Here is a 24546-nt window from a genome sequence, read left to right as displayed (position 1 = left end):
GTTAGATGATCGCCTAGCAAATCCAAATTTAATATGATGTATAATTTATCATGTTGGTCGTTTGAATTTTTGTCATTTATTGATTTGAATAAAGCTAGGTCGTGGCTCTATCTCCTTGGAGGTGCCCTCATTAGTCACTACAATAATTATATGCCAAATTTCTCCTTTGAGTTCCCTACCCGCATTATAGTTGGCAACCCTTCAGGTAAGGTTGAAACTTTTAGCTTTATCGTTGTAGGACCTTCTATGCTCCTTGAACTAGTGCCACAGTATCTACAAGAACATGGAATCAGAATATGAAGAACTAGATAATCTAGCCTTGGGAGCAAAACAAAAGCATGAACAAGCACAGCCCGAAAGGGAATAAAAAATAAAATAAAAGAAGACTGATAAGACATAGAATCATCTGTACAATCATTGTATACAAATTTGACCAAGGCAATGGTGGTTAATCATAATAGTTCAATTTGGGGAATCCTATCCCAACCTCAAATGATGGGGAATAACATAATTAACATAAAATTTATTATGATTAGTTAAATAGGATAAATAATTAATTATGCATAGAATTTAACGCTTTGTATGCATTAGTTTTTTTTTTTAACATGAAGGTTCAACGAGAGATTTTTCTCTTTCTATGTAGAGGGCAAATTATGATGCCAATGAAGATTTGACGTAGAATCATAGATCACCTGCTAATTAAGGAATTATGAATTTGAATGTAAGTTATGCAATTGTTAACTTAAATCTAAGTCATGTAATTATCACTCAAACAAAATTTCAATTTCAACTTTGACGCAAGTGTTTTTGACTCAATTATTATTAAAAAAATAATTGAGTGTACAACCCATCGACGTTGTCAAATTCAAAATAAGTTCGTTAGATAATTTCTTATAAAATAAATAGGTGTCGTTGAGGTAGCAACAATGTGGTCCTAATTGATTGTGAATAATGAATAATTTGTATTTCAACCTGGGTTGGACTGTCACTTTGTTTTGCTATGACCCCTTTTTTGTTGTTGAAATGACGCCTAGTTTATTTCTCTTGCCTCTTGTATTTTTTTTTCCTAAGCGTAATTTTGAAGACCACGGAAGGATTCGCATTGTTTCTGACTTTTATCTATAATAAACCGCAGAAAAACACAAACTTTGGGTTTCCCTTTTTATTAACATAAAACTTAAAGTAGAATCAAAATATCAAATAAAATACCATCATTTTTTCAATCATTATAAATATAAGTATGCTATAAAAAAATTCAAAAATATATTTTAAAATACAAGCTAAATGCAAATAGTATGGACAACAACCGGTTTAGAAGTGTTGGCCTTCCAATCTAGACTTGGGAACGATTAAGAAAATATTAGCAACAATAATAACAAATAATGATAATGTTTTCACAAGATAAACGTTCCTGAAAATATTACCATGGTTAACAACGAATTTACACCACGTTGGGCTGTTATCTACCTTTACTTTGAGAGCTGCGTGGGCGGCTTTTAGTGGCAACAAATATTTGCATTAGATGCCACAGATGATCATATATTCTGGTGACATGATGGTGATTCTTCTAAGATACCAAAATTTCAAAACTTGCCTGCTAAAAGACACAGATGACTGGATGCTGCTCTTTTGCTCAGTTGAAAAGATCATTGAGCTGGGAGGTGAAGCTTGCCTAATGATACAGCACACGAATCAGATGCATCCATTCAACTTTAAACTTCGTCCAAAGGCATGGGCTGGGAACTAAGAAGTCTTTCAGCCTCATCATTTGCTTCTGCTTGTATTTTCCATCTCTGCGGGGAAAAGCAAAATGAGAACACTGATACAAAACAAAGTGCAGACCCCCAATGTTAATAGGACCAAATTGTTACAATCACATTAAACGTCTTGATCTGGACCAACCCTGATTTAAGTTTGATTAGATTAGATTGTCACTACAGAATATATGACATTTTTCATCTACCATACAGGTCAGCACGTCTGAGGCGTTTAATCCCAAATCCCGTACTAGGGAGGAATGAGGGAAAATAATATATTTTTAATTGCTGTGTTAGACATTCAAACCAAAAAAAAAAATGGACAATATAAATGGTATCACTGCAAGGCTTTCTATACTTCCTATCCTAAGAAGATTGTGATAATTCTGGGAGGATTTATTTTGTGAGCTTTTGTGAAAGAAAGCACAGGCCATATTCATAACTACAACTACAAGGCCACAAGTAATAGGCTTGTATTTATAGGAAAAAGAAAAAACAAACAAACCTCCTCCAAATTTTCAAGCTCCATGATTTGCTCTATCTGTTCTTTGATACTATCCTGCAATACATGGACCCTCAGCTAAGTAAAAACTTGTTACAGAAAGATATTATCACCCAAAATGAATATATGGTTAAGTAGTATTACCATATTACTAGCAGTTTCAGCAGCAAGAACATCAGTCTCCATCTCCACTTCGATTTCAATCATTGAGGAAATCTGATCAAAGAGCACTATACTGAATTAAATATTCCAAAAGCAACAATGAGAACTCTTTTTTTTTTTTAATTCTCTGGGGAGGATATTCTATCACACTTTTAAAGAAAACATACCCTAGCATAGCTTTCAATCAATTCAATCCGTCCCCTGAGGGAGTTTTGCAGGCTCTCGCGAACCCTTTTGACTTTACTTATCCGAGTCCTGGGTATAATTAAAATGACATAGTATTTTCAGACTATAACGTAGAACAAAGAGTAAAGACCCAAAAAAAGCTTAAGGAAATTATAACATAAATGATTATGACGGGAAAAAATATTATTTCTAGAAACATAGACATTAAGTTATAGCAATTCACCGATAAGCAGGTTCTCCAACAGCTGAAATTTTGTTCTCAAGTTGGCACATTCGAGCTAACATCCAAATCTACAAAAGTATAAATCAAATTTATAAAACTTAAGCTATCGGTATATTTCCACAGAAGAAGAGAAAAGAAACTATTATCTTTAAAAACAACTTTCATACAAATATTAATCTGATTCTCTCTCATCCTGGGATGAGAAATACAAATATTAATCTGCAGATAATTTCCAGAATATACTAACAACATTTGTAAGTTCCTTCTATCAGCAACTAATAATTAGGTCGCTAGTATATAATTTAAATCCTTCAATTCAATTATGAAATTATTCTGCATTCATTTAAATCAGGCTGACTTTTGTACAATGTAGCATTTTGCATTAGACTTTCCATGCCAATTGGAGTCAGATATGAGTTATGACATTATTGACACTGTCTTTCCTTCATATTAAGGAAAGTATACAGAGCAATATTTATGAAAAAAATGCAGGATAATTCACAGTGGATTAGGTATGAATACTATCAATTCTTGGTTTATTTTAGTTTGGTTGTCAGTTACAGGACCTTATTATTAAAAACCTTCCAATTTTTGCCTTTAACAATGCAACATTTATTAAACAGAACTCAACCCTTACAGCTTCCCCTCTTCTTGAATGATGAACTTGGTAGTTTCTACAAAAGAACATATTATTGCTGTGTTACAAATGGGTGGAAAATTAGGATAAAACTGTAAAAATCTTATAAAGGAGGTATAACCTCTTTGTTCTTCAAATACAAGTAAATAAAGGTCAGTATCATCATGCTAATCACAAATCATGCAAATAGCACACCTCTTTTTCAGCAGCTTCTTTTAGGTCATTGATGCGAGACAGAAGAACATCATATTGAGATAAAAGCTGTTGTTTGATCGCAGTTACTTCTACTGATTTCTGTGGAAGCTGTAATCATAAACATATGCAGATGAACTAATTATATCTTTCATAAGAACATTCATAATTGATTAATGCGTGAGCAGTGAATAAAGGGGTCAGTCAGTCATAATAGGAAAGGAATTATAAGAATCTTATTTTTTCCCCTATTTCTTGCATTCGATTTCAAGAATGTGCAGTAATGAAACAAAGTGCAAACTATTCATGATTGTGAATAGGAGTTTCATTTGTTTGGGTCCATGAATAGGAAAAAATTCAAAATCACCACTAGTAACAACTCAAAAAACAACTATCTCTTCCAAGTTAGTTTTTGATAGGAGAAACAAAACTATATGGTATTGCCAACAGAAAATTGGTTCTATTGAGAATTCAAATTGATTGAGTGAAGGGAAGATAAATGAGCCTCCTTCAATGGGGGCAAAATTGATGAATTAACTCCAATACCTGATTAAACTGAGGAAGAACAACAGTATTCACTGTAGATCCAACAACAAGAGTTGAAACTGCAACAACTGACAGCAATTGGGGAAGGCCGGGGTCAATAATTCCAGAGGCAACATCACCGGTGGCCAACAAAGCAAGAAGTGGAAAGATGAGGGAGGGTTTGAGTAATGACGAATTTACTTCTTTTCTTGGGGCTCTTAACAGTAGTGACTCCCGCCCATCCTTGTGGTTTGTTATGCACATAGCCTCACCAGGATAGAAATCAGGGGCTCTTGGACTGAATTTAAAGGGGCCCACCTTTCGATACACATTAGATGGAGCTGCCACAGCAACAGTTACCCTTTCACCTTCTTGAGCTGGCAGATCAACTGTTTCAGTTGCAAATCTATGAGTGCGAGCCAGACCAGAAGGGGTCTGCACCTAAACAAAAGGAGAAGGATAGATGTTAAGAGGTAATAGATGTGAGACTTCAAAAAATGAAGTGTTAGCTAGAACAATCGGCATGAATTTGTAAAAATAAAAAAGTAGAGGTCTGAAAAAGCTTAGGCATCAAAAGTATTCCTTGTTTCACTGGATGCTCACTACTGAATAATCAACTTAGTCACAAGTTTTTAAAGGTTCTCAACTACAACTATTCATCAGAAGACAACCTAATAATCAGATGTCAAAAGGTGAGTGGAGAGTGCATACCACAATAGAGTGAACAGCAGCAGGAATGCTTTGCTTCATCAGTTTCACGTATCTTAACCCCCTTTCCCATGCGGTAATGTCCATGCTGCGTTCGGCAGGAGGAGATCCTTAGAAAAAGTGAATACTCCATGATCAACACCATACACATACATATTGTATTAAAACAAAGACAAGCATTGGTTACAACAAAATGAAGAGGGGGAGGGGAGAGCAAACACTGGAACAACTTATGTATGGTGCTTCCCATGGCAAATATTAAATACATGGATTAGTGGAAATTCAAAATCAAATTATGAAGGGATTTTTTTTTTTTGTTGTATCAAGAGATGTAAGAAAACGATATGACTAACCAACCTGATTTCTTCTGATTCAATACTGACTATGTCTCCTGAAACAAGTTCGTATTGGTAGCGACACTTTGCACAAGACACTATCTGCAACGGAAATGTTTGTGAAACTATCATATAATCACCACTCACAAGTAGTAATAGAATGAACATTGGGCATAGGCAGGGGAATACCTGAATACCTTGTTGTGGTTGTGCAACACCAACAGCTATCCGACAGCTAGGGCATTTGACTATCTTCCCAAACGGAACCTGCAATGACCAAAATGATTAGCATTGGCGTCAAAGGCAAGTCCAATCTTTGCGATACAATGCCGAATGCGTAACAAAGGATTTTAAAAATGCTGAAGCGTACCTCCTCACCAGGAGAAACGCCGATTTCACAAATATATCTAATAACCCTGAGAGCGTCAGAAACCCTTAACACCGCCGCTAAACCTTGAATCAACAATGTATAAACATTTGCATTTGGCCTCGACCACTTCCATCTCTCAGCCAAAGGACCACTCTCGCCAACTACCGAGGAAAAAACAAGCGTTATCAAATAGCAAAAAAAATTAATAAACGCGCGGGAACTGCAGAGAAAAATAACCTTGATGAAAAGTGGCGCGCATGGCGTAGAAAATGGAGAGAGCGAGTTGGGGATTGTTGCGGTTAAGTGCTGCGGAGATAATGGAACAGCAATCGGAGGTGGAAACGACGCCGTCGTTTCGGGAGGAGTTGTCGGCGATCATTAGTAAGGCCTCGTCGGCGTCTTTGGCGGTTGCGGCGAGTCGGAGGATGAGTTGTTGGTCAAATAAGTTGGCAGCGGTGTCGTCGGAGGTTTCATTGTGGCTCTCGCTCACGGAAGCTTTGGTGCTTATGAAGGTGGATTGGTTAGGGTTGGGGAGTGAGGAAGGGGAGAAAAATAATAGAGAAGGCAAAGGAGTGTGAGTGTTGGGGAGAGAAGAAGAAGAAGAAAAAGGGTGGTGAAGCATGCGAGAGAAGCATGGAGTGCAGAGGTTTAGAGTCATAGCTCTGAATTGGTTTCGAGACAGATGAGGAATGAGAGGTGGCAAGCCAAGGAATTTAAGTCTTGGTGGATAACCTTTGAGAATCAGCATCAACGCCTTGGATCGCTTCGCAAAATAAAAGGATATATGGAGGTGCGGGGAATCGAACCCCGTGCCTCTCGCATGCGAAGCGAGCGCTCTACCATATGAGCTACACCCCCATTATTGATGCTATTCAAATAAAATATTTCATAATTTATAGTATAGAAGAAATAAATAAATAATTCACTCATCTAACAAAACCAATTTAAGAACGTATCAACTGATATTTAGAAAACACAATTGTTCTCGAATGGCTCAGATGACTATCCAGAACTCAACAATCAAATTCGTAAATAAATTCTCGTCTGATAAAATTTTATCAGATAAATATTTAGTTAAATTGTTAAATTTAAAATGCATACGGAGACACAAGGTATATAGTACAACTAAGAACAAACCTTTTATCCTAATTTCACAATAATTATTAAATGTTTTATAGAAAACCATAATATTAGTGTTGGTGTGATTATATTCGTCGTAGGGGTTACTTAAACAGAAAATCTTGTTTATCATGCACGGCTAATTTTTTATTTGCCTTTTCTTTCTGTTTTCTTATTTCCACGTCATAAAAAAAACAGAAAATCCAAACGTGACTAGGGAAAGAGAGAGAGTCCGTGCCTTTCTAAATTTTTAAATAATAAAAAAATAGAAGTTAAATATAGTTAATAAAAAAAGATAGAATAAAAAAATTAATAGTATAAAAGTAGTGGAAAATTAATGTAAGTTAAAAGGAAAATTTAAAATTTAAGAAATGATTTAAAGGTAGAATGATTAAATGAGGGTGGAGAGTGGTTAGTAAATAGTTACCTAATTTTAATTAGTAGGTCAATTTTAATGCATAATTAAAGAGAATTAATTATTACTATTACTTTAATATTATTAAGAATAAGAATGAAATGATCTAAAAATGTGGAGGAAAAAAACAATTATACAAAATTATATCTTCTTTATATATATAGGTATAGATGCTTATTTTATCATTAGGAGAAACAAAATAAATGATTCATCTTAAAATAAAACCATTTTAAGAACGTAAAAACTATTATTTAAAAAACGCATTTGTTCTAAAATGGCTCAAGATGACTCTCCAAAACTTAATAATCAAATTTATAAATAAGTTCTTATTTAATAAAAGTTTATTAAATAAACATACAGTCAGACACAGAAGTTATAATTGTAAAACTAAAAACAAACCTTTTATACTAATTTTACAATAATTTTCAAATGTTTTAAAGAAAATGATAATAGTTTTGCTGGTGATTATTCGATGTAAGGTTACTAACACAGACGATTCAAGATCGGATTTAGTAAAAAAAAAAATCTTGGAACATCCTTATTTTAATTAATTAATTAATTTATTAATAAAACGTTGCTTAGATGTAAGTTACATATTAATTGAAGTTAATTTGCTTTTAAACTTCATTCTCCATCGCTATGGCTTGGTTGAAGGTTGAAACTCGAAAGCCAATTTGAATTTGTTTTTATATACTTTTATGACTCCTTTCGTCCATAAGTTTCAAATAATATCATCCTTATTATCTTTGGAAGAAAAATAAATAAAAAAAAGGTAATGCCTGTAACACAGATACCACCACTACATCAAGTATATATAACAAGGGATATAATTTTGTGTAATTATTTTTAGTCTTCATATTTTTAAATCATTTTATTTTTATTCTTAATAATAAAAATAATTAATTTTCTTTAATTATACAGATTAAAATTGACCAATTAACCAAACTTAAATAACCACTCACTAAGCATTTTTTATTTTCATTAGATTATTTGACCTTTAAATCATTTCCTAAATTTTTAATTTTTGAAAAAGTCACATTAAGTTTTGATTTGTTTTATTAACTGTGTTTTTTGATAATTTAAAAAATGTAGAGAAACACGATAAGTCTCTTGGCCTCTTCCCCTAGGCCAATGAGGAAGTGGGAGAGAAGGAAAAAAGAGAAGCTGTGGGCGAATTCCTGCACAAGGGACAGGTGGCATTCAATTTGAGCCAGTGGTCTATGCAATGTGCGTGATAATAATGGTTACATTGGGGTATGCTCCTCAAGGTTTCTTTGGCCTCATATTCACAGAGGCATATTGCGCAGGTGCTGTCATTGGGCTTCAATAAGCGTCCACTCTCCCCAATAAGAGTTTTGGGATACTTTTCAATTGTGGCTCCGTCAAGCCCCATTTCCAAAGGGACGCTTCTCACCGGAACATCTGTGCTGCGTCCACCATGCCTTAGCATCCTCAGCTTGCCGCCGATACAGCAACAAATCCCAATTAGACACAAGACTCCTGGTATTCCCACTCCTATTGCTAACCCATATTTCCCACTTCTTGAAAGACCTGTGGTATGGATTATGTAACATGTCAAACACAATAACCTAGACAATTTACTAATAATATAACACATCTCTAATATTTCTTCTAGTTGTTCAACTAATCATGAATCATGCTTCTAGTTCTAGAGTTCTATTATTCAATCACTATCCCTGAGTGCGTGTGCCAAGTGCCCCAATTTTATTATTTTAAGAAAATGATGCCTCTAGTCTAGTCCATTTTCCGTTTCATTGAAAGTCATATATATTACCTAACCGCTCGCCTCTTAAAAAAAACGAAAGAAAAACCTGACACGGTCATAACCCCGCCGAGACGGAAGATCTAGTAAATACTAAATACCCATTTTCTCATAATATATTACTGCACTTTGATCAAACTGGTTCCCTCACTCCCATGAAAAAAATTTCCTTAGTCAAAGTTTGGCAACAAAAAAGAAAATCCACTCGTTCTCACTGGACATTTTCCTTATTTAATCAAAGAATATTCATATTTGGACACTCCAATAATATAACACATACCCATTAATATTTTTCATTTTTTTCCTCTAACTCTATTTTCTTATCACATATAATTACTACTTAGTACTAGTTTATCAATCTCTTATCTCGTCCAAAAATATTTTTTCTTAATTAAAATGTTTCTTCTAAAATCTAAAGTACGAACGCGGTTATTACTTTTATTTCCTATACAGTGTCAACTTCAAGTTCAAGCACAGCCAAGCCATATTCATTCATTTTCTTAAGTTTGGTATTAAACCTGAAGTTGAAAACGCGATGCTTATTTGTTTCCCCAATCGTGAAAGGCCACCCGTTACCGACCAAACCACAGATTAGACAAACAACCTCAACCATCAGATAAAAACATCAACGTCGCATGTTGTTGGGAACTAACCATAGCCACCCAGAACGAAAATTGAAGAGCAAATTAATTATTAGAGTGCACAATAGGAAAAAAAAAAAAAAGAAGACGCAACATACCTTTGGTGGAGTCCCTAGCGAAACACCGAACTTGAGGGGTTTTAGTTTTGTCCTTGGAGAAGCCACAAAGTTGGCCACTAAGTGAACAGTCCCTACAATTGGGTTGGGTCCACACCAAATCAAGGTCGGTGTTGAGATCAGGCCAAAATGGCAACATGGGCGTGTCCAACACCGGCAGAGGGACAAGAGCCCGAAACATGACCTCGCACTGTTGAGACAACAAGGGTGATGATATAATAGGTTGTGACCACGAAACTATGGTCGAGTAGTTGCTTTTATCGCTCAGGCACGAAATTGGCACTGACGGGAATTGAGACGAGTCCGTCACGTTGGAGGGGCATCGTAGGAAAGTGAGGTTAAACGGAATTGTTCCATAAATCAATGGGTTTAAAGCAAAAGGTGAATCATCCGAAAGGTTCCACTTGTGTAAGAACCGTTTCGGGAGACACCCTGCTGGGTCGTTGACTCGGATGCTTTGGGTTTCGTAATCGATGCTTTTCACGGTTAAGTTACCGAAGCCTGGGAGGGTGAGAATGGTTTGTGTTTGGTCCAGACACGAAAGTTGGAAGCTTTGAATTGGGTAATACCTGCAGCGACGGTCTTGGTTGGATCCTCTCAAACCGAAAGGGAACTCAATATCTATATCGCCGCAACGCAACCTGTTGCAGTTAACCTGTTTGTTCCCTCTTGTGCTTTGGAGATGGAAAAGGAAGATGCAAAAACCACATACTAATATGGCTGAGGGAGCCATTGGTTTTGGTTTTGGTTTTGAGAGGGTGGGCAGGGGAATAATTAAGAGTGGAAAGTGTATATTGAGTTGGGGGTGGGTGAGGTGGGTTTCTTTATTTGTGATGCATTCGAACAAGTAACCAACCAAGAGAGAAATAGAAATGGAAGCTCCCAAGTCAATTTTTTTTTAAAGGAAAATATTGATAGAATATTTAAAATAAAAAATAAATTATGTATTATTATCATTTTTTTAATGTGCTACAATTGTCAACAATGGTCAATTCGGAAAACAGAATAGCAAGCGTACTTGCGTGGCATTCTCATTGAAATGGTCCCGTACGTAATTGACTAATAGCAAGAGACAAAAGAGAAAATGCTGCTGGAGCTGCTTCTGACCACAAAGCTGCGATAGGATTCACTGGTTCACACTTCAGCTACATGTAAGTGTAAACCCCCTTTGCGGTGTGTTTGTACGAAAAAACTTAAACTACTCATTAAACTTATAAGACAAGATTTATGATATTTTTATGGTAAAATACACAAGCAAAATGAATCTTCTTGTCACCCCCAAATTGACACAGCAACTCGTCTGATTGATTGATCCTTTTGACTAGTAAAGTTAAGCTAATTTAAAGGAGTTGTCTAATCATATTAGTTAGACTATTCACGCATTCCACCAACTTTTTTTTTATAAGCAAATTAAACTTTATTAAACAGCCTACCTAGGCGCAAGGACTGCAGAGGAAATTCCACTAACTTTTTAAATTCAGTAATAATAATAATATTTTTATTTCATAAAAAAATTATACATGTTTTAAACGGGAGTATATAAAAACTATAGTTAAAATATATAAAGGAATGATTTAGTTAAAAAAATTTGTACAAAATAAAATTAATATATATCTATATATATTTATTTATAATCTCATAAAACATAAATTGTCATAACTCATTGAGTCTATCCACTCACCAAACAACACCCAGCAATATGTCATTAGAGCTCACAAAAGTGAGGAAATAAGCTACACAATAACTGCATAATTCCCTTAAAAAAACTGCATAATTAAGTTTAAAAAAAAACTGCTTAGTTAATCGCAAGGCGCCAATCGACAGTTGTGTGTCATTGTTCATAAACATCAAATAATTACCTTATCACGTAAATAACTTATCTCTGATAAAGTGAAGCTCAATAATTCTGATGAATCTGAAGTAGGATTTCTCATCTGCGAGTGCAAACAGATATTGGCCGGCAATCAAACCTTTAAGTTGGGTTTCTTGAGGAGACAAAACAATGATGTAGCTCATGTTTTATTTAGAACAGTCCTATCTTTCACTTGTATCCCGTTTTTTAATCATGTTCTTAATTGTATTACTCGTTTGATTATTAATAAAATTTCATAATTCTCTTTCTGAAAAAAAAAACAACAATTTACCTCTGATAAGGCAAATAGTAGTATATATCTTATACTAGCCTATAAAAGGTGACACCCTACCATTAATGACACCAAGTAGTGACAAATGTAGAGATGGGGCAATTGCCCCCTCAAGATGATATTTTTTTATACATATTTAATAAAAATAATATTTTTTCCCTATAAAAAATTAGGTGTCCCCCCCCCCCCCAATAAAAAAACTTTTTTTATATGAATATAAAAAGTTATTATAAGAGATAAAAAATAATAAATTAATATTAAGTTTAGCATTCTAATTTTTACCATTATCTCTCTAATATTAAACATATACAACAATTCAGTGATACAAACAACCCAATTGTATATGTAATTTCTAAAAATTTAGGCAATTTGGATTTTCGTAAAAACTTATAATATTTTTTTTCAATTAAAATATTGTATACTATTTTTTTTGCCCCACTGATTTTTTTTTTCATCCCTCCGACACCAAGACACCCCCGATTTTGACAGATCATAATACTCAAAGTATCTATTTATAACTTAGGTTAGTGTAGAACATTGATATCGTCCGTGAGAAGGATTTGTTCTTATTCCTGAACAATCTTGCTCGATCTTGTTCCTTATTCTCCCTCAGCATGTGCTTATGAATCTCCAAACTTATATCACCATGAGGGAAAGTGGAAACCAAAAGGTACAACTTTGGTTGTCTTCATCGTAATGTCGACTTGAGACTATCATAGTCAAAATCTATCACTAAAATTGAACACGAGATGCAAAGACCTTATTGGAATGGTGGCAATAAGAGGGAACTTGCAAAATGCATAATAGTGTAGAGCTTCTTAGTTAGAAATTGGTCAAACGATAAAGCAGGAACTTTCTTTGAGAAATTAAGAATGTTTTGTAATTTTTTCCAGCTTGTGGTTGGCGATTAATTAAATCAAATGAACCTTAAATAGTGCAGCAAAAGCAAAAGCAAAATGCTGCGACCGATTTTGCTATCTTGACATGTCCTTTATAATTTGGGTTTGGTTTGTATCAAATCATTTCAATCCACCAAACTAGGCTATTTGTATATTTGGGCCACGGCCCACGGTAAACAATTTTTATCTTGTTTTATTATGTATAATTATAAGTTAAATTACTTACTTCATCCTTCAATTATTTTTTTTAAAAAGTAAGTAGGTCCTTAAACTAATATTTTTTAATTTAGTTCATAAACTCAAAAGATATGTCTCTGAGATTAGTTTGTAACCGCTCGAAACCACTAAAAATGATAATTTATAACAGTTTAAAAATTTCACTGACTCAATTAAAAGAGTTAACATGATAAAAAATTAATTATATATTTTTAATTTAGAGTCCTATTTGAAAATTCCTAAATGATTTAGTGAAATTAATTCAGCTTAATTATATTAATGATTAAAAGAGAGTTAAAAGTCATTAAATGACAACATTCCTTAAAGTACTTCAAATAGTGAAAAATTTGATCTAAAATGTTTTAAAGACAAATAAAACAAAATAAACATAATTTTTAAGGATTAAAAACAAAGAAAATAATTTTACAAAAACGAAAAAAAAAAAACTAAATTGTCAAAACTGAAAATATATTTAAACCTAAAATTAAATTAACATAAAAGAAGGAGAAATAAACATACAATCAAATTAACATAAAATAAGGAAAGCAACGAAATTCTTTGGCGACATTTTGAACTCATGATTATTGAATCTTTATGTGATCATACCTAGTTTCGCTTTTTAAAATTCTCTCTAATGGGTTCTTAGGTATGTCATATTATGTAACTATGTAAATACATCGAACATGTATGTGACCATTTCTAAACTAGCATAAAGTTCCTTTGAAGAGTCATAGATCATGTTAATAATATAAGGGACTAAGTTCATATATGGTTCTTGTATTGAAACCTTAGTTTTAAAAGGATAACCAACACATCCACATCTTGTGTACTAACTTGCACCAACTCCTCATTAATTTGTCATATTTTTGGGACCAACCTGCAAACATACTTCAAGTACCCCAAAAAGAACTTGTCTACAACAGAAATTCCGTTTAATCAATCTCGAAATGCTCAAATGCTGAAATTGGGTAAATCCAGTAGCTAATTGTGGCCTACAGAGATTCTAAGGAACTAACTTGCAGAAATACCAATTGGAGTGAGTTTTTAAACCATGATTTTCTCCTACAATTTTGTATTACCAAACAAAGTTTGAATTCCAAATTTGAGGTCAAAAGAACTAGTGTAACTCAATTTAGACCAAGTCTTGATATGTTGTGATGCTGTCCCTTTTCATTCAGACTCATCTGTAAAATTATCAGTAGTACTATGGTCAAAGCATACCTTTCTCAGCCTTTGGGCTAATATTAAGTGTATTATCTCTTATCAAATTCATCTTTGATATGTTGCTACTGTGGCTTTCATTTGTCGCTCATGCGGTGCACTACTGCATGGGCCTGGCGCACCCCTTCAAATCAGTTTTTAAGCTTGATGATACATTACCCGTTGCACTACATGCCATAATATACAGATTACAGAGCATGTGAGTATGTTACTGTTTCTTTGTAACATAAAGCTCAAGTTATATAGATTGTGTTAATAACATATACAGAGCTCATATTCTATTTTGCTTGGAAAAAAAATTGTTATGCTATTGAAACCATAATCTTAAATGCTAGCCTAAGCACCAATAACTTAAGTAGTGACTTGACTTGCACCAACTCCACATTTGTAATAATTTTGGGACCCAAGCTGCAAACATACTTCAAGTACCCCAAAAAGAACATGTCTACCAAATTTCAGTTTAATCAAACTCAGAATGCCCAAACTAGGTAAAGTCAGTTGCTAATTGTGGCCTAAAATAGGTCCCAGTTGTTCTAAAACACAGGAAACCATGGAACAGTCAGAAAAAAAAAGTTCCTAAATCAATAAAACCTACAAAAAAAAACGTCAGAAAATCAATGGTTGTTCCAGTTCAATCCTTTAGGTTATAAAAACCTTGGAACAGTCGTAGAGTAGCTTGAAATAACCAAAACATCCCTGTCTAGGTTATAAATGACAGCTACAATATATGATGCGGGACTTTCTAGTGAAGTAGAGTAAAGTTGTGGCCGACGTGGGACATAGCTGTGCAGTGTGCAACACTGTCTATCAATGTGGGACTTACAAATGAAATACAGTTCCTTCCATTTAAGTTTTAAGTTAAAATCCTTAACTGAAGTGGAACTACTAATAAACATTTTAAAACCATTTTCCCTTTCCAATTCTCATGTCATGAGTGCTCCTTAGTCCTTTAACGACATTTTCATCGTACAGAGATTTGCAATCAGTCTCAAGACTGTCCCTTTCAAAAGACAATTCTGATTGCTTATCTCAAACACATGGCTTCCCCCTCCTTAGGTTCATAGCAGAAACTATACATTGTTTTGATTTCGGACTCAGCATATTGGCCTGTGTATTTAGCTGAGATGGTTCTTGCGAAGAACCAGCTATGAATGTGTTCTTTTGTTACTGAGTAGCCATTGGTTACGCCTGTGCCACTGGCTGCCTTGCGGAGATCTGGTACAAATATTTGATTTGCCTAAAATTTAGTGTGTGATCATTGAGTTAATATCAAAATATGTCATGGTTGAATTAATAAATTTAATATATAAATATTTATTAAAAAATAAACTTTATTATGAGTTACTTCTATAGTATCCTTTATATTTATTTATATATAAAAGGAGGGATAAGGTTATATCAACAAATTGAAAGAGAGTAAAAATTGTTTTTTTTTTTTTGATAGAGATGAAGTAGCATGAAAATATTTGAAAAAAATTTTAAGTCCCACTATACAGAAATTTCCTTCCCACATTGGAAGAAAGCAACAGAAATAAGTAGTTTGATGCTTCAATGCATTAGATGGTGACTGGGAGATGGTATGAAAAAATTAATGTGTGGAATGACTCATGGTTTTGGTCCCGTGATACACCTTATGTCGAGAGTCCTCGTATTGAAGGACTTAAAGATCCTATAGGGTGGGTGAGCCCATTGATCCCATAAACAAAGTATGGTGCCAAGATGACACACGAATTAGGATAATTTCCTATAACTTGCGTAGCTGCTCTATTGATCATGTAGAATTTGTAGGCCATTTTCTCATGTGATTGCAGGTTACTTTAAATTAAGCTGCTTTTCTAAACAGAATGTGTGTCTACTTTCTATTCATCCTTGTGCTTAATTCTCTACCTCGACATTAATATTATTAAAAAGACAATAATTCTCTTAATATATGATGCTTTTAATTTGTACAAAATAAATGGTAATCATTGTAGAAGCTAGAAAGAGAAGGATTGTAATCATCCCAATGAAGAAGCTTTGCAATACTACTACAAATTGATTGTGCCATCGGACACAATGCTAACTCGATTAACTGGGATCAACACAAGCTCACGAGCAACATCCTCGAATTCAAGAACTCCTCTGTTGCATTTTGATAGGAACCGTGCAGCTTCTTCTTTTGTCAATTTAATCCTCACTCTTATCCCTTCTTTTTCTCCCACTTCATTACCACTAACACTTCTTGTTTTCTCAAACTCCTTCTCACCATCTTCTCCCAAAATGGTAGGTTCTGATTCTGCAAACCGGACAGTTTTCTTCCCTGCCTTCCTTGGCCTTTGTTTTTTGGTTAACTCATCTCTATAAACAGGTTTTGTGACTTCCAGTGGCTCTACTTTAGATTTTTTATGTGATGCTTTTCCATTGAGGCAAGCAAATATGGTCCGAATCATCTTAATTAAGAAAAAAAAAAAAAGAGTTATGAGTTGTATCAAGGAAGGAGGATTAGACACTGGGAAGGAGTGGTTGGTTAGTCTTGAGCAAAATGGCTGGGAAAGAGTGAATTTATACTAATATTTTGGTATGGTTGAGAAGCACATGCGTTGGAGTGTCCACGGGAGCAAACAAAGAAAAATAATAGTAAAAGGTGTTAAGTTACCTTGGAAATTTTGTTAGCCAATGAGAGACCTGCGCATCAACCCAAGAAATTATTCACGACTAGAAATCTATTAGTCAAGATTCAAGTGATTGAATGTCAAATTATTAGATGCTCCCTCAACCTTTGTTTTTATTCCATTGAAATACCAGGGAACTTTTGCTTCCCTTTTGTGTGCATCTACGTACTACTAAACCTCAAAAGACTATATTCTCGTTGTTGAAAGAGTCATTATACATATAGGTTGAGGGCTTTATTGGTATTTCACTTGTGAGCTGAACAGACACATGGGCCACCCCTACAGCCTGTGACCAGTTCAAGAAAGTGACCTATGTGGCAATGTCCATTTGAGACAATCTTGTAATGCACATATGGAGTATGAAGCTTTAAGCTATAACTTCGAAGTCACCTCTCCCCAGTTGCTTGATTAGTTATCGTGAAAGACTTGTCCAACTTAATTTATCTTGTAAGTCTTGTGTGATGGCATCAGTGACAGAGACAATTGAGTTATCAAATTAACTGTTTAGTGCTGAGTATCATAGATGATCATGTACCTTGGGAGGCAACTTGGAGGGAATACCATTGAAGACAATAGTAAATTGCAAGTGCTTCTAAGAAAGAAACTATAATTTGTTACATCTTATTATATACTAATACAAGTAACAAATTTAAAAAGAAAATTATGCATCTAGGTTCTACACACTCGATTATAGAGGAACTATTATTAAAATTAGGCTAAAATATTTTTATATTTTCAATTATATTTAGTCTGGTCCTTTATTTATTAAAAAAATTTAATTCAGTCTTATTCTAAAACAATGATTATTTTTTATATTCTCACACGATTTTAAACATTTTTCTTACTAATTATATATGTGAAATTTATCTCATTAAACTCAGTTACATCAAATTTATATAACCAAACCAATATTTGAACTAAAAACGATCATAAACATGAGAAAATTACATAAAAAGTTAATCCAACCACAAAAGAAAATTTTTAAAAATCTAATGTAATTTTTTTAGGTATTCATGAGACTTATTTGTCAATCAATTTTCACTATTTTTATGACTATGTTTAGTTTGAACAAATCTATAATTTTCATGTACATAAATTTAATGGGATCTCAAGTCCGTTAAAATAGATTTAAAATTATGTTCTAAAATAAAAAATAATCATTATTTCAAAATGATTATTTTAACTTACTTTAAAAACATAAATGATTAAATGAAACTTTTAAAAAATTAAAAATCAAACTAAATATAATAAAAAACATAGAACTAAAAATATATTTTAGCTTTAAATTTAAAACTTGGGTATGCAACAAAAGGAGCATTTAGAAAAGGTAATGGTTAGTTTTATTTCGCAACCACAGCATTACCGAAACCTAAGACACATAAAGTGGAAAAGTGGAAGTTGGTCAAACAATCCAAACAATGGCGTGTTGAAAATTAAAAACTATTCTTAACTCATTTACACGGTTAAGTTCTGCTTTTTACTTGAAAAAATGTCATCATGTTGACTGATTTTCCATTGCTTTCTTATTCAGCCTCTGTGAATATCATATCACGGCATCATAGAAAGTGATACGAAAAATAAGTCATAGAGAAATTATGCAACGCGGTTTTGATTGAAATTAAGCTGAGAATAAGTCCATGTGATTGCCATATTTGAGTAAATTTCGTACTTCCAAGAGAAGAAGATGAGGAAAAAAATAAGATGAATTTTTTAATAAATTAAAATGAGTTTTTAATTAATTAATATATGAAAAAAATTTCATATAATTTCTCTAAAAGATGAGAGAATATTTATAAATTACTTAATGATTAACTAATAAAAAAATCATTTTAACTTATAAAAAACTTTATTTCATTTTTGAATTTTTTTCTCCTAAAAGTATTTTTAGAAAAATTTAGACTTTTTTTACCTAAAAAATACAAAAAAAATATTAAAAATTATACAAATTATATAAAATAAAAATTATTTACCTAAATAAGTTTGGAAACCCAGTAGGCTCAAACCAAAAATTTTAAGTTTATATCATATTATTTATATTTTTAAATTTTTATTGTATTATTTTAAATTTAAATATTTTGTTCTATTGTTTATAATTTTATATTTATTTTATAATTTAAATATTTTAGTTCAATTCAACTTGTTGGTTAAATATTTTTTTATAATTTTAATTATGTATTTTGATAATCAAATAAAATAAAAATAGAAAGGATTTCAACTTTTAAAAAACAATAAAACATAAAATATTGAAAAACAATCAACAACATACGCAAAATAATATTTTTCAGTTTAAACAAAACATAAGTATAGAAAATTAAGAAAATTAAAAATACAAAAATATAAAAACAATTTAAAAAAAAATAAGAAAACAGTTAACAAATAAAAAATCAAATATAAAAACCAACCCATGCGTTTTTTATAGCAAAAATCAAATTTGATTGGACAAAATTGAAGTTGCTTCTAAGTCATGTAAATTTTGGCTACATATACATATTCAAATAAGTGAGAGACCATAATAGAATTGAGCCTGTGCGGGTGTGCAGAGGGTACCGTTTAAAAAATAATTTTTAACATTTGTTTCGATGTCTCTTTTTTCTCAAAGGAACAAAAGTTACACATTTCTCATTTTTCACCCCTTTAGCCACTTTCATCGCATTTCTTGTAAAAAATGAACAGTGTAAATCTCAGTCTATTGTTGATGTTTCCAATCAACACAACATACAACCCGTCATATTACTTTGTCATTATTATTATTATTATTATTATATTCATCACTAATATTTATTGTTTCCATTATCAAACTAGTTTAATTGAATAAGTGATGAATGATTTGTTTAAGTTGAATTTAAATTTTAATATAAAAATTAAATAATTATAAAATAAAATGTTATAAAATTAAATATGATTTTTTTAATTTTAACGCTTAGAAGAATTAACAAAAAAAAACTTAGAATCGATGCTTATATTTTTTAATACTTTAAAGCTTAGAATTAATGCCCTAGAAAAATGTTGAGAATTAACAAGAAAATCCTATGAAGTCTTAATAATTATAAATGATTAATTTTAATCATTGAAAAAAAGTTTGCATATTCATATAATTTTTTTATTAATAAAGCTTGTGCCAAAATATAAATTGCAAATTTATTAATGGTGATGAATTTGATATTTTACATTAGATTTAAATTTTTTTGTTGTCATTGAAAATAAAATAATAATAATAATAATAATAAATTAATTAATTAGAATATATTGACAAATTAAAGATTTTTTAAAATTATCATTAATAAAAAAACTATTATTATATATAGTAAGACTCTTGAATTTTGTAATATTTTTGTATATAGTTGTAATATTTATTTTAAAATTTATACTTAGAATAATTTTTAATTGATAAATGTATAAAAATTAAACATAAAAAATAAATAAATTGAAGTTATAAAAAATTGAAACAGTTTGTTGGAAATGAAAATTTGAATCCCAACTTGCCATCACATTAAGAAAACTTAGAAAAATATTATATTAAAAAAATTACTTATGAAAATAAACCTTATAACAAACAGAAATAAAGGAAGAATAAAAATATAATTGTTTTCCTTATATTTGTGATATACTATATCACAAGATAGATGAAATAATTTTGTTTTGTTTTAAATAATTTTATACGAATTATTAATTATTCTTATGGTTTAAAAGATGGAAAAAATTATCTTGACACAAAAAATCTCAAGACTAACCCTAAACATATGCTCTCTCACTCTTTTTTTTTTCTTTTAGGTTTTATCGAAGTTTTTTTTACTCACTAGTAGCTATCATTTCTTCTCTTCCTCAACAAGCACTCTAAGTATCCTCCTCTTTACTACATTATTTCTTTCTTTTCTTTGTTGTGTGACATTTGACATTCACAATTACCGTTAACTTGTCTGACTCTAATTTCTCTCTCACTCAAAATTATTGTTAATATTTCTTTCTCAGATCAAGAAACAAACTAGAAAAAGCATAAGAGACTGTGGATAACCTTTCTCTTTGCTTTGGTTTTTCTGTGAAACTATGTTAATTAATGTTCAGTTCCTACGATATGTGGTTTAACTATGTTTGGAGACATTTTCTATTTTCTAAGTATTTTAAAATAGTTTTCATTCTCATTATTTTTAAATAATCAAGAAAATATGTTTGATTTAAGTTTTTATTTTCTATTTTCAGAAAATAAAATACTCAAAAAATGTATATTTAACTATTTTAAAAACATTACAAAATTTTTATATAAAATTTTGAATAATAAAATTATATTTGTATGTTTATTAATGAATAATTTATGTAAATAGTTTCTCGTAATTACTTAACTTATTTTGAGTTATTGATAAAAAATGAATAATTTATAAATAAATTTATAGTTTATATCTTTAATAATAATGAATTTGCTGTAATGTTTATTTACAAAATTATTATATATATAATATAAAAAATCTAATGATCAAAGACAGGCTAGCTAGTCACTGTTAAGGATTTTTTTTATTTTCTATGTTTATTTTTTAAAAAGTAGTTTTCATTCTCATTTTTCTTAAATCACAAAATATGTTTGATTTTTTTTTCAGAAATTGAAAATATATTGTTTAACCATTTTCAATAAAAAATGAAACATTCTAATAAATTTTTGAATATATATATATATATATATATATATATATATATATATATATATATATACACGCACGCGCTGGTGCATGTGTGTCACTATTGGAGAGATTTAATTAACAAGTATTTTAATGTAAATCTCACTCTCCTAGTATACTCTAATTTATATATAAAGTGTAGATTGAGATGATTAGGTACTATTTAAAGTGGTAATTATATTTATAGGTGCTATTTTATCTACATTTTTACAAGGTGTCCTTGTCTATAAGAATCGGTTAAGGGAAAGTTGAATTTTGTTAAAAGTCAAGAAAAAAAAAATTATTTAACATGCACCTTGTAACTGCATTTCTACATTTATTTCAGAGAAGAAAAGATGAGTAGTTGAAACTAAAACTATGTGCAAACATTCACAAACTAACCAGTGTCACCCACTCCTGGGTGGGCTACTTCACCAGCATTGAACAACTCAATCTCATCATTGCGTAATCACCTTCTTCAGTATTTGAGTTATAATTCAAATTTCATGCAGGAAATTCAACCACATTGAAGTTCATTTGGTCTCTAGTAGCTAGTAAGGAATTGAAAGTATTGTATTTCCCTCTCTCCTCCCTTATTCATGTATGTTGTTATTGAACTTTGTCAATTTCTTTTTGGATGAATATGTTATACATGATAGCAAACTAATGTAAAATTACTAGAAAAATAAGTTAAGTAAAAATTTAAACTAAAATAAAAGAATCAAATAACATGTTTTATAAGATAAACATATATAATAAATAGTTAAATAATTATAAAATTGCTTCAGACCGGTTCATACTTGGTGAAACTTCCAAGAGTGTCGGCATAATTTACTCTACTTTTAAATGTTAACTAGAAAAATAGGTGGAACATACAAGGATGTTTCATGAAAAAAAAAAAAAACACCACCATTGCCTGGAAGGGAAGAAAGATACTACTTTAAAAATGCTGGTTCTGAGAAGAATTCGTTACAGGTAAATTTTATCTACATTTGGCAATAGTCAATGCCTTCAGATGATAACTCCTAGTACATTTTGTAAATCAAATCAATCAGAATCCAAAACAGTTATGGTACTGGCATAGCATGTCAAAACTTGTTAGAAAAATAACTAGGTTCCCATAAACTGGAAATGGAAGACTTCCTCCCTTTAAATTTTAGCAATGCCATTCACATAATTAAGAGTGGTGCAAATCATTTGATAGCAGATGAAAAGAAACGCTAGCAACATGCTTCTAACTCTATTTTAAACACATTCTATACTATTAAGTAAAAATTATATTTGAAACTTACAAGATGATGTAAGTCTCATTCGTTATTTAATGAAGTAACTCATAACTTTATAATTTTTAGTAAGTTTCAATTAATAATAAAAAAAATTGTGGCAAAAAGTGTCCGAGAATGTGTCATTAGCATGCCTCAGTTGGCTCCGCAGACTGATTCTTCAGTCAACAGCTTATGAAAAAGATGTTTTGGGGTGTATTTTGATTGTAAGTAGCTTTACTTCATGTCCCAAGTAAGCCACAAAAGCAATAAAGCATCATGTCAATTTATATTAAGACTCGAATAATAGTTCTACCAACAAACAAGATGCTAAACACAAATATTATCTCTCACAAAATAACAAATACATACATTGGTACTCTATTGTCTTGAAAGAATAAGTTTTAGCTTCCTACACATACGTAAGGACTACAAGTCAGTAATTTCCTATTATTTACAACATAAACCCAAGTTTTCATGATTCAATGATAATTGAAAATCATAAAATTTCATCAGAAACAGGAACAGAACAGATGAATTCTCCCAGAACCAACAATTACTGGAAACAGGTTGACAATACAAAATAACATCTTCAGGTGTGGGGAAGCTTTATGATTTTTTGTAGAACCACGGTCCTAGCCCTTATAATGTCTCGGCTGCATGTATCAGCTTGTACTCCTAAATCTTCAACATTCTTCATAAAAACTCCCCAACTTCTTCTGGATCTCCTCTATTGCAACCTTCACAGCTTCCTCAATGGCAAATTCCACATTGTGCAATAGAGACTCAATCTCAACTTCCAGCCGATCAACGAGAACCCAAATGTTTTCCATGTCCTTTATAGCAACATAGGTGCCAACTTGCATAGAGAAGGTTACTTCCTTTGGTTCTTTCATGGCATTTTCATAGTTGTTCAACAAGGAGTCAATCCACTTTCCCATTGAACCAATTGGGGTTGCAGTAACAGCAGCTAGAGCAGCTGCAACATCTGGAGTAGCAATTGCTGCAGCCACGACTGAGCAGATCAACACAGCAGCAACTGTAGCCACAAATATCATACTTGAGACCTTCCTCCATGAATAGATTCGTTTTACTTTCTTATCAAGTTTGCTTTGTCGTACTCGCAACTTCTCAAACATGAGTAGCTGCTGATTGTAAACAGATTGATACATTTGGAAGAATTCTTCGGTGAAAAGGGTCACCAGCTGCCTTAAAATTCTTCAGTTCCTGTAATGTCCTTGTATAGCGTTTCTTTCCCAACCCGGTTTCCTCTTCGAACTGTTGAAGGGCCACAATAATAAGCAATTGGTTATCCCTAGCTCGCTTCAGGCATTTGTCTAATGCAGTACAAAAATCTAGAGTCTGCAGGCTTTATCAAAGTATTCCTCAACAACCTCAAACAATTCTGGGTTCTTCCATATATTTTTCTTACAGTCTAAGATCACCTTGACAACTTCCTGATTCATCTGGAGAAGACATTATGTGTCCCCATTTTAACCCAAAACCTTAATGAAACAATCAAAGTAAGTTTGACATCACATTTTAATCCAAAACCTTAAAACCCATGTTTATAGGTTTTTTCTATAAGATGCGAGACTGTATTTGAGACTTGTACTCCAACAATTTCAAATATGAGAAACTTCACCGTATCACAATCAATTTCAAACAAACCAATCAATGAATACTATTGCTTTCTTATTCTCATAGATTTGCACACATCAGAAACTTTACCATACCACAATCAATTTCAAACAAATCAATCAATGGATACTATTGCTATCTTATATCACAATAACCATAAAAAGCACAATATTCCATGTTATGAAGAATAATGAA

The 24546-nt window shown here is 31.9% G+C and overlaps 3 protein-coding genes, 1 non-coding gene and 2 pseudogenes across 5 annotated transcripts; 1 reads left to right on the top strand and 5 right to left on the bottom strand.

Moving 5' to 3' along the window:
- Positions 1 to 1254: 1254 nt before the first annotated feature.
- On the bottom strand, positions 1255 to 6360 carry LOC100781803 (uncharacterized). 2 transcript variants are annotated; one of them, XM_006584700.4, is made up of 12 exons: positions 5835 to 6360; positions 5598 to 5758; positions 5417 to 5494; positions 5250 to 5329; positions 4896 to 4980; positions 4206 to 4625; positions 3663 to 3770; positions 2831 to 2898; positions 2589 to 2676; positions 2404 to 2475; positions 2263 to 2316; positions 1255 to 1793 (listed from the first exon to the last, which is right to left on the bottom strand). In XM_006584700.4, the coding sequence occupies exons 1-12, from the start codon at positions 6343 to 6345 to the stop codon at positions 1713 to 1715; spliced, it is 1806 nt and encodes a 601-aa protein (XP_006584763.1). In that variant the 5' UTR covers positions 6346 to 6360; the 3' UTR covers positions 1255 to 1712. The 2 variants fall into 2 exon arrangements, 1 of the variants encoding a protein (XP_006584763.1); XR_001389389.2 differs by lacking the exons at positions 1255 to 1793; positions 2263 to 2316 and adding an exon at positions 3468 to 3504 and having other exon boundaries at positions 2420 to 2475.
- A 22-nt stretch (positions 6361 to 6382) lies between these two features.
- On the bottom strand, positions 6383 to 6455 carry TRNAA-CGC (transfer RNA alanine (anticodon CGC)). The gene has a single exon. It is a non-coding gene; the product is annotated as a tRNA-Ala (tRNA).
- Positions 6456 to 8106: 1651 nt separating this feature from the next.
- LOC102661206 (putative RING-H2 finger protein ATL21B) lies at positions 8107 to 10587 on the bottom strand. Its single transcript, XM_006584699.4, has 2 exons — positions 9654 to 10587; positions 8107 to 8682 (listed from the first exon to the last, which is right to left on the bottom strand). Exons 1-2 carry the CDS (start codon positions 10402 to 10404, stop codon positions 8255 to 8257), a joined length of 1179 nt encoding a protein of 392 aa, XP_006584762.1. The 5' UTR covers positions 10405 to 10587; the 3' UTR covers positions 8107 to 8254.
- A 3560-nt stretch (positions 10588 to 14147) lies between these two features.
- On the top strand, positions 14148 to 14278 carry LOC113002493 (uncharacterized; annotated as a pseudogene).
- A 1776-nt stretch (positions 14279 to 16054) lies between these two features.
- Positions 16055 to 16680, bottom strand: LOC102661054 (uncharacterized). The gene has a single exon (XM_006584698.3). The coding sequence runs from the start codon at positions 16578 to 16580 to the stop codon at positions 16179 to 16181; it is 402 nt and encodes a 133-aa protein (XP_006584761.1). The 5' UTR covers positions 16581 to 16680; the 3' UTR covers positions 16055 to 16178.
- Positions 16681 to 23302: 6622 nt separating this feature from the next.
- On the bottom strand, positions 23303 to 24185 carry LOC100781255 (UPF0496 protein At4g34320-like; annotated as a pseudogene).
- Positions 24186 to 24546: the final 361 nt, after the last annotated feature.

The sequence above is a fragment of the Glycine max genome, chromosome 8 (assembly GCF_000004515.6).
Source record: "Glycine max cultivar Williams 82 chromosome 8, Glycine_max_v4.0, whole genome shotgun sequence".
NCBI lineage: Eukaryota > Viridiplantae > Streptophyta > Magnoliopsida > Fabales > Fabaceae > Glycine > Glycine max.
This window is presented reverse-complemented; position numbering and strand designations above follow the sequence as displayed.